The sequence below is a fragment of the Centroberyx affinis genome, unplaced genomic scaffold (assembly GCF_046629955.1).
Source record: "Centroberyx affinis isolate AG114_WGS23_722 - 3 ecotype Tasmania unplaced genomic scaffold, CSIRO-AGI_Caff_v1 ptg002764l_1, whole genome shotgun sequence".
NCBI lineage: Eukaryota > Metazoa > Chordata > Actinopteri > Beryciformes > Berycidae > Centroberyx > Centroberyx affinis.
In genome coordinates this window covers 815,753-840,960 of record NW_027280925.1, presented here as the reverse complement: position 1 = coordinate 840,960, position 25,208 = coordinate 815,753, and the positions used below count along the sequence as shown (strand labels likewise).

The 25,208-nt window shown below is 42.3% G+C and overlaps 1 protein-coding gene across 2 annotated transcripts in view; it reads left to right on the top strand.

Annotated features, from left to right (window-relative positions):
* Positions 1 to 23,944, top strand: part of LOC139657854 (glucosidase 2 subunit beta-like) — a 123,249-nt gene extending 99,305 nt beyond the window's left edge. For both annotated transcript variants that reach the window (XM_071535802.1, XM_071535801.1), the window contains 3 exons: positions 5,545 to 5,616; positions 20,230 to 20,329; positions 23,315 to 23,944. In XM_071535802.1, coding sequence (XP_071391903.1) covers positions 5,545 to 5,616; positions 20,230 to 20,329; positions 23,315 to 23,452 — 310 coding nt within the window. In that variant the 3' untranslated portion in view covers positions 23,453 to 23,944. The remainder of the gene's footprint in view (positions 1 to 5,544; positions 5,617 to 20,229; positions 20,330 to 23,314) is intronic.
* Positions 23,945 to 25,208: the final 1,264 nt, after the last annotated feature.

Below are 25,208 nucleotides of genomic sequence, written 5' to 3'. Positions count from 1 at the left end.
ATATACACACTGAGACAAATGAGAACAGGGAATAGCTGGCTTGATGGGATGAGTCTGGGAGCTGATAGGCTGATAGCAGGCAGGTGAAGGCGGAACAAAGTCACAGGACTAATTGGCTGGTGGCAGACAGGTGTATAGGTGCAGGAGGAGGGAACCCAGAAGGCAAGGCAGGAACTACAGGGCCTGGAAGAAACAAAGGGAACACACAGACACACAGAACACAGAGACAAGACTAGGGAGAGATGGAGGTAGATGCAGGTGTAGCCATGACACAAAACTAATTTGGAAGCACTCTAGATTCCTTAACTAACTTGTCCAGAAGTTGATCTGTCTTCAACCATAAGGTTTCATTAGTAAGCAATGTGTGTAGGAAAGCTGAACATAAATAGAAGGATAATAAACTTGTTTTTCATTTACGCATGAAGGAATTGATGACAAAATTTTATATTTCACAAGCTGCTAGGGAAAAGCTGTTAGGGAGAAAAAAATCGAATCTTATCGCTGAGAGCAACAGTAATCCTCAAACTTTATTTGGTGCCATTAATCGGGGGGTTAATGCACCACTGTCCGATAATATTGATCTCTCTTTTTAGGAATGTGAAAAGTTTGTGATCTTAGGAAATCAGATTGCACCATCTGATTGTGACCTGAATGTTATCCACCACCTGAGGGCATTACATTCTTTAGAGCAAATCTCAGAACAAACTCTTCTGAAGATTATATATCATATGAGTTGCCCATCTTGTTCTGTAGATATTTTACAGACCAGACTACTAAAGGAGGCCATTATAACTATATGCCTGTTTATTTTGCTATCATAAACAGCTCATTGGCTCTGTTCCCTCATTTTTTAAACGTACACTTGTTCAGCTCCTTCTTGTGAATGTTTGATTGTAGTTCTACTTGACCTTAGTTCTGCTTGTGACACAGTTGATCACAACTTCATGATTGTCTAAGAGACTATATAGGAATCACAGACATTGCTCTTAATTGGTTATGTCATATCTCTCTGACAGGCAGTTCTTTGTTGCCATGGGTAATTATATATATTCCTCTGCAAATTCTCTTCTCTATTTACATGCTTCCTCTTGGTCATTTAATTCATAGAGCTATCATTTCATTTCATTGCTATGCCGACGATACACAGCTGTACTTGCCAATAAGTCCTAACAATGCCAGTAGCCTTAACACTCTTAAAGCAGACATGTTCTAGCAGACATGAATCATTGGATGTCTCAAAATGTTCTGCTACTTAATGACAAATTTGAAACCTTTTTGTCTGTTCCAAAGGACAGATTAAAGAGTAAATGTGACTGAGCCTCAGGACACCTAAACTTTGGAACAATATCCTTTTAAAACATATGTTCATTTAACTCTGTGTTCATTTAAGAGCCACTTTTATAGACTTGCATTCAGTTAATATGTTAATTTTTGTTATTGTTCTGTTGTTTCCTTTCCATTCAAATTAGGTGGACAACATTCATCCCTATGTTTGTCTTGATGCTTCTTGTATTACATTACATACATTCCCTATGTATGTGTTATATGTGTTTGTTTGTATCCCTTTATTTGTAAAGCACTTTGTACTTGGTGTAAGAAAAGAGCTATAGAACAAAGGTTATCATTATTATTATTGTTACTCAGCTTTACATTTAGTAAAGCTCAACAGAAGAGGAATCTGAACCTTTTTTTTGAGATTGTGGCAATCTATATATCTGGCAATTTTTTTTCTTAATAATAAAACACATATCCCTGAAATGCAATATTACAAGCGGCTGGCACATGCATAGTGTGCTAATTGGTTTTGGTCTCATAAAAAGACTTACAAGTCATTGCCTCGGCTTGTACTGCTACTCTATTTTCAACTCTAGCACCACTATCAACAGTGCTGAAATGATATCTTACCTAACATGTTAGTACATGCATGCTGTAGCAATGTTGGGGAGGTTTTTTTTGTTAAATAAATTCTGCTTTTTATTTAAAGATAATTATAAATAAAACCCCAGAGCACAGAGAATAAATTGTTTATGTTGAGATTGTAAGTAATTGTGCTTGCAGACTCTGACCCATGGTTACTCTTGGCTATCATGGTAAACAGTTATCGTAATCCTTAGAGTTTGCAACTAAACAATTAATTATATGACAGTTTATAATCCAGAGAGTCACCTTTGACCTCTGGCATGCTTGCCGAAAGTGTACACAGGGTTACCTGTAAACCAATTAGCTAGTGTTGAAGTTGCTGCAGAGTTTGCAGTGTCACCCTCAGTGAACTCCACCTACGCAGTCACATAGCAGTCCAGTGGGAGAAGGACTTAATTGCTCTCTTTCTCTTTCTCCCTCTCTTGACTGGATCTCAGTGGACTGAGGAATAAATATGCTCATCTTTTTTTCTCTCTCTCTGTGGCCCTAGTGAGTACTAGCTGGTTGATTGTGTCAGATCTGTAATTAACAATGGATTGTTAATATGGGCACAAAAGAATGGTTTTCTCTCTTTTCAGCATTTTGTGTTTTTTTTGTTTATATTCAAGGTTTTTCTACTATATTAGTATACATGAAGATGGGGATTAAGTTTATGCTTGCTTATTATACCTTGATTATCTAATTTCAAGAGGCTAATGCCGAATGCAGAATTGTTTTGCTCCAGAAATTGCCAGATTTATCAGGGAATTGAGCCTGCAGTCCAATCCAGTGAAGAGTGAAATACTGCCTGAGGGGCTAAGTGGTTGCATCTAAGATATTTATTCTCTGGCTGTGTACCTTCAGGCCCCAGAACACCTGCCAAAGATTGACACAGTGGTACCAACTTATTATGGCTAGTGTCAGAGCTGCATTGTCATACGGTGACAGATCGAAAAGGGGGGACAGAGGGGGACCCAGTGTGGTGTTCAGGACGCTACTAGAAGGATCAATGTTGTCATTTTCAATCTGTGCTGCTCCCTCATAGCCTTCTAATTGTTGTCAGAGGTTTAATCAGCATGCCTGCCCCATTCGGTTTTGTCTTTTGGCCTCGTCTCTCTCCCTCCACCTTGTTCTTTCTCTCCTCCACCTTGTGTCCTCCCCGCTGCACGTCATCATCAGTCATGTTCACGGCCTGTGCAGTCGGTGATTCACATGCACAGCGTCACCACCGGCACACTCTGTCTGATTCCCTCCTACTCTCTTGTGCGCACTTTATTTCTTTTTATCCCTCTGTCTTCCACTTTCCTCCGTCTTTGTCTGTGTTCTCCCGGCTATCTGCTGCACTCTGTCCATCTTGCTCACTCTCTCGACTGCTGCCTTACATTTACCATCTATCAGTCTCTTCTCTCTGCACCTTTTGTCACCGCCTGTCCATCTCGCTGGATATTTTCTCCTTGTGTCACATTGTGTTCATTTGCTTAGGGTAGCTGGGGAGGGTGTGTGTGTATGTGTCTGTTTGACCTTTCTGCTGTGTCTCATTTACGTAACGCAGAGGGCAGAATGTGAAGTGTCTGTCTCGGAGACAGACAGCTAACCGACTCGCACCTCCACCCGCATTTGGGGCTCGGCATTTCTAATCTCGCTTAACTTTTTACCTAGAGTCACGTCTCTTTGTTACGTTGTGACTCCCCTTGCCTTTGTTTTCCCAGAAGCTGCCACATGGAGGCGAGCATCCAAGGTCAGATCGCGCTGCCCCCGCACACAAATAGCCTAGCTTTTTTTTTTTTTGTACAGTGCTGGCGTGTCAGCAAAAGTGGGCAGGGATGGATGGCTTTGCCTTGAGGGTAAGAGCGAGGGAGATAGAGGGGGGAGAGAAGTACAGACATACAGGGGTACTCCCCTATGGGACTCATTTGATTGCTCTTTCACTGCATTACCCCCTTCCCTTCCCCCTTCCTCCACTCACTATACCTCTATCAGGTGCCATCTGTTTCCGCGCTCAGATGAGGATGTTTGTTGTTGCTCAAACACCTGCTTTACAAACTTAATGAATCCAGTGGCTTGTATAAAGAACAATAAAGGCAGTGTTGAGAGGGAATTCTGATTTTTGTTTTTAATGGGAGGCTTTTGTCGCACTCCACATTCTTTTATTTGGGCCTGGATTGTGCTCAGCACTTTGACGGATTCCGGTTGAATAAGACTGCGGGTAAAGTGTCTTCTTAAAAAGAAGGTGCTCGTTCTATATGCTGATATTTAGGAGCAGATGCTCGCTGGTGTGTTTGACTGTGAGTATTTCAAGTGTCGTGCATTGGTTATGTAAGGTCTCCACTGGTCCTTCAGCGTGGGTGTCCTGCTAAACTGTCACATGATGTTGGAGCTGACTGTGGGTGTTGAGTGTCCTTGATGAGGTCAGGGCCAGCTACGAAGGAACCTTTACCCACTATCCTGGAGAAAATAGAGTAAAGTAACTAAAGGGACATGCTGAATACATTTTGATGAGGATGTATTGGGGGGATAGGGACAGTGCTCCATGGAAGCCTTCTTTTAGATTGGTTTGGAGTGTGAAATAATAAAAATAAATAAACAAAAACATCCCAGAAGAAACCTTGCTGCATAGTGTCAGATTTCTTGGGGGGCAATAGATTCTCAATAGGCTTAGTCATGGTGAGACACATTTAATTCTACTCCGAGCTGTACTGCTTACTCTGCAGTCAAAAAGATGCTTAATTTTTTTTCTTGGCCCTTATCTCTGCTGGATGGGGGAAGGGGCACCACTGTGAAACATACAGTAGACATGAAAGGATAAATGCCTAAATGAAACTCTCAGAGATGAGAAGCATTTAATGCAGTCTGCAAACAACCGCATGAGCAGAGAACTCGGCAGCCAATCACTTACCTCTCTCCCTCTATCCCCCTTTCTCTGATGTTCATCATTTTCTTTTCTTTCATCTTGCTTTTCTCTCATACTGCTTTTGATCCCCCCACTTCCCAGCCCACGTCTACTTATGCTGCAACCATTTTTTCCTCCACCCATTCCCTGCACTTTCTCTCTCTCTCTCCCTCACTCTCTATCTCGCTCTCTCATTGTGACGGGGCGTCTTCTGCTCTTTTATAACAGCCAATGCATTGGTTCAAATGTCAAGGAAAAAAAGCCCTGCTGCCTTTCCTCTGTCGGTTTCACCATCAAGGTCTTTGATCAGTTTGTTACTGGAGCTAGTGATCGTGCCTCTACTGTCCAACACTAGCCCTGGCTGGTACATTAGTGATGGTCTGTGCTAATTGCTAACTCCTCTAGTTTTCCTCTTTGCCTTGGTAGAGAAACCGTGGGTGGCAGGGTAACTGGTAGCTCCCTGTCAATCTCCTGTCCCAGTAGGTAGCCATTGAGCCAAGACAGTCTCACTGTTCAATAATTCTGCTTAGTGAAACGCCTACTTGAATCTACTGTCTCCACTCGAGCTTGAGCATCTTGGGGTCATAAAGGTGTCTTCTAGTCTTTCTACTTTGCCTGCCTCCTGTGTCAGAGAACGTTTTGCTTTCCATTAACGCCAGGCACAAAGAGCAAGAAAAGCAATGTTCTAACCACTGTGGATTAAACCTTGTACCAATTTTCTCAATGTGTATATTTTGTTTTCTTTTTCCCTGTAGGTATACTTATACACTGTGCCCCTTCAATCAAGTCACACAAAAGAGCGCTGCAGGAACAGAGGTCTCATTAGGGTAAGTACCCTAATCACCTTCTCTTTGGACTCCATAGCTGAAGCTTCAAACAATGGGAAGCCATGGTATGTCAAGAACAGTTGAAATATTCCAGCTTCCTTGGGTAGAACGCTAGCACTGACTATTAACGCTTTTATCCAAAGCACCTCACAGTACCAGGAGTGCACATATTTTTAGATCTCAGTGTGGGACATTTAGAAACTATATAACAACACACTCACACTTCTTATATGAAGCCACAAAAAAAGATTAATTTATTTGGATGGCAACTTAGCAATACAAAATACACAGCATTGTCCTTGGTCTTTCATCAAGCAGTAAATCTAGAGTAGTTTATTGTTAATTTCTTATTTATACTAATTAGCTAAATTCACATGACAGCATTGTTCATTTCATACATTGACTTGAACGCTGCTTGATATAAATCTCACGACTGCGCTAGTCTGAAAGCTCTTTAATCATTGTTACAATGTTCATATGAAGTTACCCTAAGACCAATATTTGCACTATTGATCTTTTTTATTGTTATTCAATCTCTGTTAGGCTTCATATGACCTTTAATCAATCGCTAACAGATCTCTATTACAGTTTTAATACCTTTTGATCAATGACAAAGAGGGGGCGAGCTTCATATACTGCTGGGATTGTATTTCCTCGGCCATGAAGGGTTTCAATTTCGTCTAAAGGATTACGCTATGGCCTTTTACCATCCCCGAGGGATTGGCTGTGTCGGCCGCTGGACACTGGTCTGTATCAAAATGCCTATGTGCTATGAAAGATGCCACTCAATCCCCATAGAAGCGCACCTTTAGATGTCACTAGACATGCTCTATTTTCTCCTTTCTTTTGTTCCCCAGGAGTGTCAGATTGTGGCGAGATTGCTTCGAGGGGTCAGCAAAAAAAACAAAAAAAAAACAGACACTACTCAGAGTATACATTTCTTGGTAGAATATGTCCTCCTGTAGGCCGCAATGTGGGGTTCCTTCTACCTACTGATTTCGAAACAACAGCTGTCATTTACCTGCCGTTCTCTTTCTTATTCTCTATGCTTGTATGATCACATTACGCACCCTTTTCCCACCTTCTCATGTTTGTTACCTCTTTCTCAAGCGAAAAAAAACAAAAAAAAACATATATCTTTTTGATGCTTTCCTTGTTTTTTTTCTTTTTCTCTCCTCTGAATTTTAGATTTGAGGTGATAATTATGGGATGTCGCCATGCTGTCCTCTTCCACTCTCTCATTAGCCTTAACCGTCAGTCATCCGACACTTTTATAGGGTGCAATTATGGAAACGCTATTCCATTGACATTGACACTCTGGCAAAAAAAAAGCTTTTATGATTTGCTGCAACTCCTCCCCAAAGAGGAAGACTCAATTGCAGGGCTGTTTTGGTTGTAGCGGGCACATAGGCTAATGACTTGTTTTCCGAACAGACAATATAAAGGCCTAAATGACCACGGGAAATTTGCGACAAAGTGTCAAAACATTTTCTCTCCTTTAGATATGATGCCATTAGGCTTGGCTTGTCTTCTTTTGGCAGTTGAAGTGAGACGTTAAAGACACATTGGGGATCATTTATTAGCAATTATCCTTTATTTGCACGTGCAGTTTTGCTTTCAGACGGCAAACTAATTGGAATCTAAAGCAAGACTTTGTGTTCTTTTTGCACTGTCACCTCCCACACTACCCACTCACTTTTGGAGCGGAAAGTGCAATGCTTCACCATGTTTTTAGCGCAGGAAAGAGGAAGGACAGAATGCTAACGGTGAGTAATGTGACCCCATCTCTTCTGCCTGCCTGTCACTCATGATGGTATGGAAGGGCAGAAGGACCAAACGGAGCCAGTGGTCAAATATATCTCCGACACGTGACGTGAGATATGGTCACTCCGCTTGGAACAAAATCGCCGCCAGACACAACTCAAAGAGCAAGATTATACTCTCAAACATATTAGAATATAGTTGTGTTTTTCAGCATGTTGAAATGGTTCAGATGATGTTACTGAATACACCAGAAAAAGACAACTCCTTTCCCTCCCTCAGAAATGCCAACAGATTTAAGAGGATGTTTCATTTTTCATTCACCTCAAGCTGGTTAATGGAAACATAATGGTATGTTACTGTGGATTACTTTGGATGCGGTGTGATGTAACTCGTAAACACAAATATAAACATCTTAATGTGATTTGCTGGGGGTAGGCAGGCGGTGCTATACTGTATGATGTACTGTACTGTTTCCAGGGAGAGTGCAGTGAAGGCTATAGGTGTGGAGGGGTTTTGGGGAAGGGGGGAAGGGGAGGTACATGAATCATAGCCGGCGCGCTGGGAATAAAGTTCATTTTTTATCCAGACAGACCATCAGTCAGCCCTCGCAGGATATGGCTGGGCCTCCTGATATCAATCTGCGTGGAGGCATCCTCCTTCTCCCCAGAGTGGGTGAGGGGGGCGAGGGGAGTGCTTTGATTTAAACGGCAGCATTTATCACACCTGCTTCAGCATCCTAAAGGACAACCAGTGAGAAAGAGAAGAGGGAGAGGGAGGAAGAACATTAACATGCGTGGCTTGTCAACGAAAGTGTGAAGTTGTACTGCCAGCACAACTGTGACTACTGTTGCCATGTATTTGCAATTGCTATTACTTGCATCTACCACTTTACTATTAGGTAGAGGACTACTTATGTTAATGTTTTTGGAGTATTAAATGGATGGTGCTGTTGCTGAATTCTGATTACAGCTCATGCTGGCTGCTTAGTTTGTAATGTGTGACAAGGCTCATAAAAATCAGTGTACATTGTTCAATGAGCCCCAATGTTACCTCATGTATGGTGCATGTGCGTGGTTGTTGTTGGGCCATTAACCATACAAATGTCCTTCAAGAACAATAAATCAGCCTGGGAGCACTTTCTTTTGTTGCTGCTTGCTTTTTATACCGTGGCCACACACGTCGCCATTGTGGCTTCGCGAGGCACAGCAGTCGTACTGTATGCTCCCAATTATCTGTAAATGTAGATATTATACAACACATACTCACCCATGAATTACAATGTCTCCATTTTCCATTTAGCTGTTCTGCCTACAGCCCTCAGCAGCACAACTGCTTCCTGAAATGGCTACTGTAACAATAACATCAGCTATGGTAATGATAACAGAGTAGGGGAAAATGCTCGCGTTGCGACAAACACCGTCCCACTGTGACAGCGTCGTCCATCTTCATAATGTCCCCCCTCCCCCTGCCCAAACACAAACATGCTGGGCACAATGACAGGACAGCCAGCACACATGGTAGTCTACCACCTGGACAGACAAACAGATAGATTTATATGTAAATCAGTGATCCACGGTAACATACAGGGGTTCTTTTCCACCAGCTCTCTGGTGCATACAGTCAATGAAGTAGTCGGTGTGTGCTGCTGGAAGTTGATTAGTCCTCGCCAATTCCTAACCTTGTCAATAAGGTTAGGAAGTACGATGCTGGTTTGGCTAAAGTTGATGACTCCTGGAGACACCATGCTGCTTTACCTTGTTTTGCTAATACGAGCTTGCATAACATAAAGGCATTGGGTTATTGACACAGTTTCAAAGACAGACCACACACACACACACACACACACTCATAGATCATATACATAGAAGCAGAATGTTGACCACCATGTGCCACGAGTACATCAAATTAATTTCTATCTCATAGGCCTCTAAGATGTAGATGGGTTTGTCTGCAACATCACAGCCGAAGTGGCACGTTGACCTGGGGCGGGACATTCAACCGCCAAAGCAGGAATACAATCAAATTTATTCATTGTATGCACCCTACAGCAAAAGTATTATAAAGTATTATGCTAACGCTCACTATCTTAGTGTTAGTCATTTTACTTTTAGGCCTATTTATCCATGCTTACCAATATGATACCTTGCTTTCCAGCTTAACATAATCATTAAATTGACATTTAGCTATATAGTACATTGCAGTTAACAAAGGTTACCATTTAAAAAAAAATTGTTTTACCTTTATTTATTCAGGGGGAGTTTCGCTGAAAGCAATGCTCTCTTTTTCAGGAACGCCCTGATCACATTCACACACACATTCACACCTGGAAGCTGACCAGTACAACCACAGTCTGATCTGGTGGCCACTGAGCAGGTTGGGGTTAAGGGCCTTGCTCAAGGGCACCTCAGTGGTGGTAACGAGGGAGGGGCAAGCGCTGCTTTTCACTTTCCCTACCCAGATTTATCCTGCCGGTCCGGGGGATTGAACCGACGTCCTTCCGGTCACAAGTTCGCTTCTCTAACCTTTAGGCCACCACTGCCCACAAAAAACCATAAAATGCAACATGGCTAGTAGTTTAGCCAAGCTCAGCAAGTATCAAATCAGCAAGAATCATAGCTTGACAGTTACACAACTAAACACCTGTAGCTCTATCTTTGTAAATATCTAAGCAAAATGACAGACAAAAAGATAATAAAAGAGATACCTGCTGGTAGTACGCTAATGTTGGCATTTTAAGCTAATGTTAGTGTATTGCAGTTGCTGTCAGCTAGCAAAGCTAAAGTAACGTGTTGCAAAACTTGCTAAATGTAACGTCACCGTATCTTTGCAAAGACGGTAAAACAATAACTCCAAGATTGAAAGCCTCAGGAACATATTTGAATGTACTGACGTTATACTGCCATTGGATAAACGATGACAAATCACAGAGCAAAGGGAAATGTTGTCTCAGCTTCTCATAGGCAGAGACAATGAACACACAAATGTTCTGCCCCAGGGTTGCGTGCCCATCTCCCACTGTTTAAAATAAGAAACAATAGAATAACATGAGACAATGGCATAAATCTGTATGTACTACACAGCAGCTTCCAGTTAGCAATGTAGCCGCTATAAAACCTCATTTTTATTTTCTTTCAAACAGCCGTGGTGGCTGAACATAAGTACATACAGTACTGTAGTTCACTATCTGTCTCCTTCATTTAACTTTTAAAACGTTAGTCCCCGGGAAGTACAGTCAACATCGAGTAATTAGCCGCATTCCAGCCATTTTCTTCCTAACTGCTAACAACAACAACAAACACAACAACAGCTACTGAAAACAGCACTTTTGTATGCCCTCAGAACGCTGCTCGGCCATAATAACCTTTCACCATGAGCAGAAGTGCAGCTGAAATATTTATGTGGCCCTTTTTAGAGTTTGCTTAGGATAAACACGTGAAAATAGCTCCAGCCGCATGATATGTAACAGCAGGGGGGCCAGACAAATCTCAAGAACTCAAAAACCTTCTTTCTCTATATTAAGTGAACAATGTAATAGAAATGTTTTGAATTCATAGTCTCCCAAAGGTCAGTAGAGATAAAAGATGGTAGAAAAAGAGTTTAGAAAGTATGATTTAAAAAATAAAACCTACATCAAACAAGAATCTATAGACATTAGTAATGTGTGGCTAGAAAATAAAAAATCGAAAGATGCAACATTGTAAGACTAGTAGTATCTCCAGCCCAGCGCTGCTCAGCAATCTGTTTTTTTTTCCCCTCTAGACAGAGGGGGATGGGATAATTTACATGAGCTTTGGAGGAGCGAGGGATCAGTTGAGGGGTCACCCAATGAGTTTTTGTTTTGGGACTCCAGGGAAATCAGGTGGCCACGCAGCCAGGGTCGTGGGGTCGGCGTGTGCGGCCCCGCAAGGTTCAAGGAGCTAGGCCCTCTTTTTGCAGCGGGGTCAAACTGCTCTCCACTCATCATCACTGAGAGCACATCAGGAGGGAGAAAAGGCAGCGTTGAAATTGCGCAGGACCCAGAGAGCAGCTTGCTTGTTCACCCTTTAACCTTGGAAACCCGCAGTGTTTGACAGTCTAAGCTTGGAATGTGTCCAACATCCAAATGCTGAGAATAGGGTAGACAAAACAGGAATAATAAGTATTCTTGTATTTAGACGACGCTGGGTGGATAATACAACACATGAAAGAACAGTGGAAGACCATGCAAGGAACATTTTCACCACTGTGGTTATGCCTCAAATTGCACATTTTAAAACAGGAAAATACACCCAGCGAAGGCCATAAATGTCCCCATGTATGAATATTGTAATTGAAGGAGACGCATGAACCACGGAGGCGCATATAGTACTGCTGTGCTACAGAGTCAGGGGAAAAAAGAAAAGGCCTATTGTGAAAGCAAAAAAGGTTATTAGTGTTGTCAGTTACTCTTGCAGGTTCACATTGCTCAGTATTCAAACCCACAGGTCTCCCTTGAACTGCTTTATTGAACAGTAGATTTTCAAACAGAAAACAGTGGAGAAGTGAGGTAGCCTAGCAACATTGAAACCACAGTGAATGACTGCGTATGCCCGCTGCGAATGCGGCAGGCAGGAGCCAGGCAGTGGAAACGACAGTGCGGAGCAGCCCCACAGAGAGTGGGATGTACTGGCCACTGTGGAAAATACAAATAGGGCTGTTTGTAGCGGTATAGACATACGCATGCTGTCTACAGATCTTCTTCTGGAGCCGAGTACAAACGCAGCATTACAATGATGCTTTCAAAGACCTATTGCCAGGCTCATTTTACAACCAGCGCTGGAGTGACCCTATATTGTTTCGCCATCATGCACTCCTTGTAAAGGGTTTACGCTCTCTAAATAAAAAGGTCCCCAGAATGTGTTAGAGAAAATCCCCAGGTGCTGAGAGAAAGAGGTGCAGCAATGTGAATGCCTCCAGGCTGTCAAAGTCCTTTGAGAGGCCTTAGCTTGAATGATCCAGCTGAGCAAATTTATGGGCACAGGCCAAAAAAAAAAAAGAAACTCTACTCTGTGGCCATGGTAATATGGAAATGTGTTCATTTGATCAATAATAGCCAATTCCTCATGAGGGCAGCTGAAAAACCCCAGTGCCTTTTTAAAAGTATTAAAAGTAAGGAAGTTCTGACAGAAAATGTATCACATCCCTTATCCGTTTAAGATTAATTACTGTTCACTTGCAGTTTTCTGCAGTGGCTGCGCATGTATAAACAGAAGAAAAGTAGCTAATTATCTCAATAGGTGGCCATTTTATTGCACAGCAATCACGAGGGAGCTGTAAGATATTACTGTAAAACTATTGTAACTTGAGCAGGTTACAAGTGAGCACAACCAAATTGAAAATCAACCTGAGATTCAGTCTGGGAATGACACACTTCATCAGTTCTTTACAAAACGACCTAACTTTTGATTTAATATCTGTTGCAAACGGATACATTGGGTGTTTTACTGTACCGAATGTACTGAACCATCTCGTCATAACAATCATTTTCAATTCCCAGTTAAAGTTCCTTTTGGCTAAAATATTGATTAAATAACTAAAAATGTTTATAGTCTCCTCGATATAGGCTATAGAAGCTAAGGTGCAATAAGCTATTAGAATTAAGAATGTTATGGATCTAATTTTCAACTTTTAGTAATGGGGTATTCTCCTCTGTAGCTGAGAAGGTGAGACTATGAGCCACACTGAGGACAAATCTATAAGATGTTCTTTACCATATTTTTTTCATTTGATTCTGAAATTATGATATACTAGGGGTAAAGTAGTTGGAACAAAAGTCAGACCTACGTTTTAAAAGTTATTATTTATTATTGAGATATTTCCCCTTCATTGAGTGAGACGGTATGACACCAGACCTGAACCAATAACATCACAAGCACATTACATGATACAGTCCACTGAGGCACCAGGCCATTTCTGATAGGCTTGCTTGTAAACATGTTTGACACGGTGCCCACAGTATATTATTTGAACGTCAGTGCAAGTTGGAACAGTCTTAATACGCCAAGTGCTGCCTTTGAATATCCTATTATTCTGATTTGATGCTTAATCAAACCATTTTGTCCAAAATAAGAGCACATCACAATCACATGCATAATCTGTTTGTAAGATGACTAATGGCAGTGTTTGTTGCCTTGCTCTTTGTTGCTTTGCTTACTTCTACCATCTTCTGAATGTGCTCACTTAATGAGTGGAGTGATGCTCCCTTTCATGTGTTCATATCAAAGCCAGTTCTGTCCCTTAATTGTTTTGATAGGCATTTGGAAAAAAGGATTGATTTTATTTTTTTCATTTATTCTGAGCTGTAATGATTTAACCCACAGAGTGGTGACAGTTCCACTGGAACAAGTGCATAATTATACATTAAAGTGTTCTACTTAATGCGCTCGTTTTCAAGCTGTCAAGGTAATTCGCTGGAGTGCCATTAGTGAAGAGAGGGGCCCTCTTTACCTGGAAACATGGCAGCCGCTTAATGCCCAACACTCGAGAGGAGCATCACACAGTATAGTAGTATATAGTAGTATAGCCCACTGACAGGCAGGCAGATACTGAGGCGCTTTCACAAAAACTATAATTTATGTAACACATCCATTTTAAATATGAAATTTGAGGTCTATACCTTGTGGTGTTTACGTTTTATATGGTCCCACAACCCCCCCCCCCCCATCTGCCAATCAAGGCAAGGAGTAATGACTCTTGTGTGTCTGAGGAGAGGGTTAAAGTGGTAGGGAGTGGAGGGGGGGGGGCTGACACTGTGAACCCCTGATGGCCTTTCTGCTGGGTAGCCATGGCAACATCTAGCCCAGTCGTTAATGAGGCACAAGTGAGCTGTTAACAGAATACTGATTTGGGTTTGACATCAGCCCTGATTCATATCTGTCGGGAGGTGTTGATGAAATATGCGCCCTGAGTTCGTTTTATAACTGTCTATAAAATGGCCTGGATGTATGTGCAGCGAATGCAAAACAAAAGGTGCCGTGAATGTTACTCATCCGTTCGTAATTAGACTGTAATTTTGTTGGTCAAATGCGCTCTACACAAGACAACTGGCCAACAGAATGGTGGCACCGAACCAAAACCTCCAGCAGGTTGGCCTTAAAACCTGTGCCATCTGCAAATTCAGTGATTGACATCTTAAAGATTTGTTTATATTCTCACATACTCTCCTGTATTTGGTTAGACTGTGCAGACTGTTATGTGTAAGTCCTGTTCTGTACCCCACAGCTCTGAAATAACTATTCAATGGGCAGAGAAAAAGGAGCTATAAATGCCTTCTTTGTATATCAATCATATGAAATGAAGTGAAAGCAAGGCCCTGACTGAGCACCCAGCATGCCCCCTTCACATGTTCCCATGTGTATGAATAATTTATTAAGGCGCTGGGCACACTGGGTGGCAGGGGGCGAGGGGGGCATCAGTGACTGGCACAGTAATGACAGAGTGAGGCTCGGCTCAAAAGCGCCGCTCTCTAATTGGTGACCTTACGTGAGTGGCAGAGGTCGACGGTGCTTGGCGTCGCCCGGCTATGCGAGTGTGGCCTTTTTCCTGCTGTTGCTGCACCACATCAGGATCAACCGGCGGATCTTAAATTGCACTCTCCGCCTGCGAGTGCGCTGCTGCGTCTCGTGCTGCAAATGATTATCGCATTAACGGCATGGTGAGGGGACTAACTCGCTACTCCAGACCCCTTGTTAAAGCGCTGAAAAGCGTAGCTGTGAGGTATAATTCATTGCAGTGGCAGCTAATGAGTGGATGCTACAGTAGGAATCCGGAGGTGAGGATAATAAGCACAGACTTTACACCATCTTAACACAGGTATGTCATTAGTAATGCATAAGGTTAGGATTCAGTATGAAGAGCTGGGTGTTAGAGTAGCATTTACAAGTAATTTGATGCTGAGTTGACGCATCCTGATGTTGACAGTTGCTACCTTTCCATCAGCTGAAAAATGACTGGAGTATATTTAAAGGACCTGACTTGATGTTGATGCTCTCCATGCATCTCAAATTGAGGGTAATTATACTATACAAGGCAGTCTTTTCTTGACCTTACTGTGTCCTACCACAAGTAGCCTACAACTCAAGTAAGCACTATGCAACACCTACTAGTATCTATCTAGTAATTAGTATTTTCAAAAGCAGAAACTTGGGAGTTGCTTCATTGTGTATGGAAGTGTCTGTCTGTTCATGTCATAACACTCACCAGGACATTGTGCACATAATCTACTTCATGCTAATGCAAATGTGATTCCCATACATACAATACTCATGCAAACATTGCGTATAAATGCAAACATGTTCCATATGTTCATATATGCACGCAGACCTGTTCACCCGCCACCGCCCTGCGTGTGTCAGATAGATATGATAATGCTTCGATGTTGTTTCAGTCGACTTTCTAATGAATACACACAAAGATAGCACTGAAGGCAAATGAGCAAATTTGTATTCAATCTACTTGAGGAAACCACTGAGATACCAAAGGGGGCCACCGTTCTGTTCTTTTTTGCCTGTGGTTTTTTTCATCCAGCCGCTCTCCAGTGAAGTCCTAGGGTCTCAAAACATGCACACACACACATACACACACATCAAGGCCCGCACACACATCAAGGCCCGCACACATACACTTTTGGCCCAGATTTTTGTCTCCCCTCAGTATCTGCGGGGTGTTTAAACACCAGAGTAGAGTTGTCTAAATGATAATTGCTTCTGACAGGTTGATGTGTGGCTATATTGGAGGGGCTAACTCTCCTCACAGTGCTGGGCGAGATTAGCTGTGGATCTTCGGGATTTATCACTCGAGGCGTACGGATTAGCACTGCGATGAAGTTTAAAACAGAATCACTGGCGACCGCATCGTTTTAAAAAAATAAGAGGAGCTTATATCAGCTCAAGCCATTATCGGAATAAGAAAAGAAAGCTAATCAGCTTCTTTTTTTTTTTTTTTTTTTTAAAAAGCTAATTATTCTTAATGAGGATTAGATTATAAAAATCAGTTAAACAATGTGGATATTCACTTTTTTCCATTAATCGCTACAAAAAATCTTTTGCATATTCTTAAATTCCAAAATTGGCAGATTGGAGTTTTGCTTTACATTTTACTCAGATATAGCATCTAATTCCATGATTCTTTTCTATTCATTCTCACTTTCTTGCAGCCAACTTCCCTCTATACTTTTTAGCCTTTAAGGTGTCATGGAGCGGAAACTGCAATTTTAATGGTATTTTTGTGTGTACTAGATGTAATTAAATCACGTTCCCATCTGCTATTCTGAGTGTCAATAGAAATCACACCTTAGTGATTCAGAGGCGAAATTAAATGAGACTGACTCTCTAATGTCTGTGGTTAGAAGCATGTCTGGTGCTGGGATGGAGTTCTCAGAGGCCCACTATCTCACCCACCATGCAACACAAATGTATGGATAATAGGTTTAGCTGGCTAGATATTCTACCATTACAGGTTTATCTGTGATGGAAGGTGCATTTTATGGCATTAGAGAAGGCCAGACAAAGAATGAATCATAGCCCAGATATCTATAAACAAGATTCCTGGCGTTTTAAGCCCCAAAAAGAGCATGTGTTCAATATCTCCCATCATTAATCATTAAAAGGAAGTCTGCATTCATGATCCCTTTGTCTCCATGTGGTCGGAAATGGATTTCCACAAAAGCAAGAAGGCAATTTTCTGTCCTCCACCAGCGCAAATCTATTTACATACTTGGCTTTGATTACATTTGCTCATTTTATTTCTATTTTATTTTAGCCAGTCTTTTCTTAACCGTTCTCTTACGCAGCAGACTAAAAAAAAGGAAACGTGTGTGTTCTGCCTTTTTTTTCTACTCTTGAAGATGCTAGTCTAGGTATTCTAAGTGATCTGAATGTTAATACTTGGGTGCGCACCTTCCCTACTGAGCTTTTTGTCGGGCAGGTGAACAGGGTGTCCTGCTGGGCTGTAGACAGGAGCATGTTACGGTGGGAGGTGAAGAAAATACATACAGTAATGCAGATAAGACAAGTGCAAGTGAGCTGCTGTTATGGGCATGGAGCATCGTGTGTATCATGGTTGCAGCTTAAAGCCAAACAGTGATAAATTGGATGAGAAAATAGAGTTGACATTGCTCCGGGGGGGGTCCATTTTGCAAGTTGAGCCTGTGCTATACTGTATGTCACCGGGTCAGCGAGGAACATATATTCTTCATGCACTCAGATGCCGAGGTATGCATTTCACAGTTTTTAAATGTCAACACAAATTGTGGAGAAGTGAAGCAATAAGGCCAAAAGTGCTCTTTTCCAAATGCTAGTGTAAATAACTAGCTGTGCATGGCTCCTCTCCACAGACTGGTGATAACTGTAGAATGACTGTAGAAAATGGTCTGCCAATACCGTGTGCGAGGAGGTATTATTACAGCGAACGATCTGTCAATAAGGTTCCATCTCGTGACTCCTGTGAGTCCAAATGACTGGAGTGTGTCGGCCACATCTCAGTGATAACTGGAGCCTAATTGACAGGGCCTGACGCTGCCTCCTGGGGCGCGGGAGGGCTGACAGAGCGAGAATGGGAGGTAAGGGAAGCAACTGAACGGAGAGCAGGCGAGGGGGGAGCGTATAGAGGTGAGGCGCAAGGGATCGCTGGTCAACTGGTAGCGAGAGCCGGAGCACTGTCACTTTCTCCGCTCGCCACGTCTCCTGGCCCTGACAGCAATCCATTTGAGGGCCTCCTAGTGCTAACCGAGTGCTAAAACCCAATCAAACAGGCTGGAAGGAAAAAGGCGAGACGCTCGGGCCCAGCCGGCTTCCACTTGTGTGAGCAATTCACCTCTGACTGACCTGTTCAGACATCTTAAATAAGCCATGCACGTCACGGGCGGCAGAAAAGCCACACTCGGGGACCTTAAGACAGCCGTGTGTCTGTAAAGGCTGGAGAGTGCTTTTTGAAATCAAAGAGAGCTCCATGTTTTCCCTTGGTTACGGTCAAATGAGAGTAAAGAGTGCTGTTAAAAGAAATGTGGAGGAAATTCTATCTTTGTTGGCCAAAACTTTGAATAACGCCACACACGGGCAAGGTTTATGTTTCTTCAGTACGTCCCAAACTCTATTCAGTCCCTCAGAAAATGATCTCTTCTGTGTCATTACTTTCAGCTAAGTCTGTCATTTAATATTTATAGTTATTGCTGTTTGATATTTGAAAAAAAAAATCAGCTAGATCAAATGGTGATCATGGATAAATGTATTCAGTAATGCGAGCTGACTGGTTTGTTCGGAGCAATCCGACATAACTAGACAGTAACATCTATTTGTTCCTGTGAGAAAAGGTCTTTGGAGATGAACATTTTCTTTCCTTTATGTTGAGAAAGTGACATCACAGCAAATGTTTTGACACCGAGTAAGTGTTTGCCTCACTTGACTGAAAGTGAAATTCTGTCTAAATGCAGTGGAAGATTTTTTTTTTAGGGTGATGATGTTCATTATAAGAGCCAAAACAATAATGGAAATGGCTGTCACTGTAATGGCACAAAATCTCATTTTAGTACCGCAAACAGATATCAATGTTGTGGTGAGCATCAATTTAATATACTATCAAGATCAGTTGACATAACCGATATAAATATGACAATAGGTAATGAAATATAGCAGATTAGCTTCTCTTATATTTTATGTAAATGCAAAAGAACTAAACGGACCTCGCCTCTTTAATCCCCTGCCCTAAGGTCAAAGTACGCCCATCGATCATCTATGTGCACTTGGTGAGACTTGGCATTGGTGAGAAAAGCACTTAAGCAGATTAAAAGAACAATGTGTTCAATTTATGGGCTTTTGTAGCTCTTTACCCAGAATGATTAACAGAACATTGACAACGAGGCTAGATTCAGTCATAAAAAAAGGGGTACAGACCTTTTTTTTTTTTTAGCCAAACAGCAATAACCGATGAAACTGATAAGAATAACTTCATTATTTATCTTCTGTCCCAACAAAAGTATTGCTGGTGCACAAGTGGATAGTACAGCATTTAGTATTTAGCATTTTGGCCTTTGAATCAGACAAAAAATAGTTCCTGCTGTTTGCCTTTGTAGGGCAGAATGATGAGAGAGATCAGAGAAGAGCAACAGACCTTTTAAAGAAGACTTCAATCACCTGTGCAGCAGATGTGGAATTGCAATGTTTGACAAAATGACTACTTACCAGCAGCATGAGTGAAATGCAACAGATATCACTGCCACCTCTAAGAAACACACTATATACCATGCTTAAGTTCAGCTCAAATGATCAGAGAAAGTTAGTTAGCCAGTGAAAGTGTTATCAAATGGCATCTGTTGGTTCTGCAGGCAGTGTTGGACAGTGTCCACTGGCACCCTCGCTTGCTTTAGTTCTCCTAACTAACTCCCCTTGAAAGACTTGGTGAGAATGTAATTAGCTAGCACTGGGCAGGCACCGCCTCGCCTGGGATGGGCTTCAGTGGTGTTGTGTTCCTCTCTTCTCCTTCCCCCGTGTGCTATCGCATAGAGAATTAACTCTGACAAATGGTAATTAATATTTCCCCTCCATTGTCGAAGAAGAGAGGGTATGGGAGAGAGCGCCAATGCTGGGAACCAACGGAGGGCGGTGCCAGACTGGCCTTCCTGCCAGCTTTTTATTTTTGCTGAGGGAAACTGATTTTCAATAAGCCAACCTGGTGTTTAGTGATAGCAAATATTTGTATCTATGCTCGATTTGTCCCAACTGTTTATATAGAATTGGGGAATTACTGATTTTGTGGCTGCACTAATGGATAGTTTTTTTACCCAGGCACTTTTTTCAAAATGTTGAGAATGACCATGTTCTTTTTCCCCAAATTCAGGAAGTGGGGGATGTGGGCAGGAACACCGGAGAACCAGTACAGTCAGATGAGGTATGAGAGCGGAGAACCCTGCTGGCAAGGACCGACCCGCAATACTATGGTTAGTACTGGAGGTGTCACTCAAACAAACACACACACAAACCAGATACACACACATACATATGCACAGACACTGGAGAAAGGTAGATCAAAAGTCCCGGGGCCACAGATAGGCAGACAATCAGCCAATCACATAGGCACTAATAAACTAATAGATGGACAGACAGATGGGCAAACTGGTAGACATACACATGGACAGACTGGCAAGTCAACAGATGGATAGACAGACAGATGGATATAGTAAAAGATGAGGAAACAAAGAGAAGCCACTTTGCACGCCACATTACAGTTCCACTCTGTGAACAGAAGATGTGAAACAGGGTCTTAAAAACACAATCTGGAGTTTTATTGATCATGTCAAATATGGGACCCTTAGATCTGAAAGGTAAGCCTTGCTGATGGAAAATAATTATGGGACTTTCTCCCATTGTAATTTACATATTGGTCCATTTTGCTCCATTGATTACGATAGAGAAGAAGCAGCAATAGGCAACACGAATATAAGCAAACCATTTCTAGCTTCACATTTTTTTATAGAACAGTGGAATCAGTTTTAGAGTGAGAACATGTCTCCTGTCCTTGTGAATACTGGGGCAAACATGGCGCTGCACTACAATTCTGAATTGGACCTTAGTTTCATCACGGACGCAGAATGTGTGTAAAAACAAACTGAGGCAAAAATGTTGTGAATACTAAAAGAGTAACACTCCTAAAAAAAATATGTCCAAAGCCAAGTGGTGGAAGCTGGCTTGCTCTTCTCCCCTCTGCTCTGTCAGCCTACATCGACTTTACGGTTAATGTTGCTCCAGTTGCTTTCACTCGCAGCTTCCTCCTCAACTCTTCTGCTCTCCCCTCTCCCACCGCGTCCCCTCTTTCAGTCAAATTCACGAGATCCATTTACATTTTGTGTGGGGAATTTGCTCAATTAAAAATGTAGCACGTTTAATCATCTCATTTTCTTAGCCAGGCCCCCTCTTCAAATAGGAGTCCAATAAATGCCGTCTGCAGATGTATGTACTCATGCCATCCAGGGGCCCCCTTTGAAAAGACTAAATTGAATTCCTTTGATACGACTCTCCCTTTCCCCCCCCAACCGTGTGCAGTCGGCATAAATGAAGTCTCGGCAGAAGTCGTCCCTCATTATATCTGAAATGCTGAACCTCGGCTTTGCGCAGCGCTCTCTCTCTCTCTGGTGAAACACGCTTCTCTCTTTAGACTTCAGTAGGGGGACCGGTGATATATTGTTTCAATGGCGGATATTGAGGTAATTCAAAGCCTGGGGACATGCGGTGCACCTTAAGACTCTCAGACATGGGGAGAGTTTCAGCCGGACCATTGAAGTTATTAATTAAATTCAAGGTGCAGGATAGTGACGATTGCGTGTGAAAGCTGTGAGTTTAGACTATTCTTATCCAGCTGGCACCCTTTGTGGCTCTGTTCCCTATCTAACCCACTCTCTCCACATTATTTTTCAACCTTTATTTATCCAGAGAAAGTCGACACTTGCTCGAGTACACTTGCTCTTTTCCAGCGACGCCCTGCCTCGCATTCATATAGTTCCATATATTCACAGCAGGGAGCTGCCCAGCGCAGCTACAGTCTCCTACTAACAGCCACTTAGCTGCTATATTGGAGCAGTTGGGGGTTAAGTGCCTTGCTCAAGGGCACCTCAACAGACACTACACTCTGAGTATCTGGTATTATTGTTTTAGTGCCATATACCTACAGTATATGTCTGTGTGCTGTGAACTATCATTGTCTTGTATTACAGTTCTTTAGTAGGGATGGGACGATGTATCGAAATTCAATATATCGCAATATAAAAATGTGACAATACGTATCGTGGGACAAAAAATATGAATCACGATAGTAGCTTCATTTTATTCTGCTGCAGTAATTACAAATGAGATGGCTTACCCATCACAGTTTCACAAGCTCTCCATCCAAAAAATGAAATGAAAATAATTTCCTCTTGCAGGACAAGACAGTATCTTTCTATCTAAGCACCACTTTTCTAGCCTACCCCACTTCTGAAATGAAGGCTAGCAATGAATGAACGCACGTGAAGTATCTGGTAAAGCCACGCTTCTTTTGAAACCGATAACAAAGCTGGAAGTCAATCAGCGGCCCTGGTACCTGCAGAAATCCAAAACCAAATCACTAGTACACAGACACACACACCCACGCACAAAAACACACTTTGTCTCACACAAACCGACACACACCCATTTAATACCACCGTATAACACGATACTAAGTGACACAACAAAAGGCACTATTTTTAATCCAAGTATGGGACAAAACTAAATCACTAGTTGTACCAGTCTGAAACTTCAGCACAATAATACCTGTCAGGTTCCCATCTCTCTCTCCCTCTCTCGCTCTCTCTCCAGGTGCCTTTGTTCGCTAGAGGGATTGTCTGTACAGGGTGCAGTATGATGTGAGGGGTTGCTATGGAAACCCCCTAGAAGTAAAATAAGTTGTTTTTCCCTTCCACTCTCTTGCAGAGGGCGTCAAAGTCACCTATTAAAGTCATGACAGTGGTAATCACATCCTAGCGTGTCCTGCTCACACATGGGGACCGCAGCAGCGATGTCCCATAACTCCACAGTGTCCCCATGCCGCAGTATCACCTTGGCTCCCGTACGCTGCGATATTAGATAGGGCAGCGGTGAAAGATACTTCAGTCTCCACGTACTGTAATTTCATTTGAGGAGACCTGAATACGCTCGAGTCTCGACAAATCGTTGTGAACGCTGCTGGTAATTTTTGCATAATTTTGTCATTTGCAGTGAATTTCCACTCACTCAATTTCCCACACAATCCCACAAAAGTATTACAATAAATGGTCACGCTTGGCAAGCCACTAAAACAAGAGGTAGGAGAGCGTCCTCGGTCGAGACAAAACCGACATGGCTCTTGGCTTAGGCTAGCAGCGTCTCCTCTCCCCACACCACCTCAACTTTTCTTTCTTGTGCTTTTCTAGGTCACACTGACATGCGGGACGGAGACAGCCTTGCGATCAGTGAGGGAGCCCAGCAAATGCCAGTACATCATGGACTTTCAGACTCCTGTGGCCTGTCAGCCGGTGCTAAAGCAGCAGGGCGTACACAGTGAACTGTGACCCTCCCCTCACTGGCCTAGCCCAAATTAGCTTTAGCCCCCCTAGCTAGCCTGCAGTGACAGACCGGGGTCCCGAGGGTCCCCCCTGACATCTGTGTTGTCACAACGTATACACTTCCAAGCAATAATTGCTAAGGTCAGAATCTGTGTTTCAATAACACTGTTCCTGGACTCTTTAAAATTTCATTCATTGTTAGAGCTTTATTTCTGTTACATGTTAATATTTGAGCTCAGCCGGGCGACAAGTTGTCATCACTTCTGATGTTATTGTTTTGTTGAGAACTGTTTAGTGAACATGATTTTAGTGTCTCTCTCTCTTGTTCTGCGTGCATGTACGTTTTGTTTGGTTATTTTTAACACTGCAGTATTTTCTTAATTAGGATTTACAGTTAAAGTCTATAACAAGGTTACTAGAGTGGATATTTCAAGTGCAGCTAGATCAAGTGCAGTATTGAATGACATTGCCAATAAAGTAATTGTTGTATCAAATAACTGCCCCAATCTTAATGAAAAATAAAAGGGGCTTGTTAGACTGCATCCTTGTACTTTATTATAGTGGCGCTTTATGCTACTGCAATGCACTAGTACTAGCCTTACATTACATTTAACTCTGCCTTCTTATGCAGCTGTTACCAAATCATTTTTGATTGGCAATATACTTCCAAAAATGAATGAATATGAATTATGAACCTTGAGTTGTGCAACCATGTTACCATATACCCAAAGTATATTGTACAGATATCACTATTATTAGTGATTTATTTTATACTGAGTACACAGTTTCTTAATTTCACAAAGTTAGTGTCTGTCAGTGTTAGCAATCTAGTTATTACTGTTTATGATGTTATTTCTGATTTTATGTAACAGATTGTGGAGTTTCCACAGTAGAGTCCCTCTCCTCATTATGGAGTGGCTAAATCAACTGTTAGGTGTCCAACAGGATGGCTGATACATCTCTTCCCTGCTGGGGCGGTCTGGGCGGCTGTTTGCCTGCTAGCAATGCAATGGCCTCAGGCTCTGCAGCCGAGGGACTGCTGCTTTTTATTTATCCGGCTTCAGCTCCCATCCACGCGCCGCATTTGATGGCAAATCTCACTATTTGCTTTCACCTTCGGTTTCCAGAATAATTGTCAGGTTTGTTGAATGTGTCAAGCGGGTTGGAGGAAATGTATTTGTGCATACATACACACGCTCCTCCGAAGCCCGACTCCAACATTTACCAGTGAAGGTTAATAGATTAGGTTTTGGTCATTTGCGTTAACCAAGATGTATTAATACAGCAAAATATGAAGCTACTATTGCACTGATTTGCACTAAGAACAAATCCAACAATTCAGATCTCAATTATAAACCTTTGAATGGTGTTTCTCTTGCTGGATTTGCCTCTTTAAAAGGCAAACACCCCAATCAATCAGCTTAATTGGCAAGACAAAAACTCAGTGTTTTGCTGCTGAGAAAGTAATCCGTTTTGACTCCCCATCAGGAAAGTTAATGTTCGTCTCCAGGGAATGACACACTGTCATCGTACACGAGTCTCTCCCTCATTCAACTGGGAGTTGCAAATTGTGCAACAGATGCCCAAGTTGATGTCAGCATCAAACAAAAAAAGCCTACACAGGCTCTTAACTCTACCAACAGCTGGAAATGCTGCCAATCACATGGAGAATGTCAAGAGCAGCACTCCTTCTGATATTGCAGATGGCACCATTGCATTATTGGCATCTGGGGAAAACTTTATAGTGCATCATTTCCATACG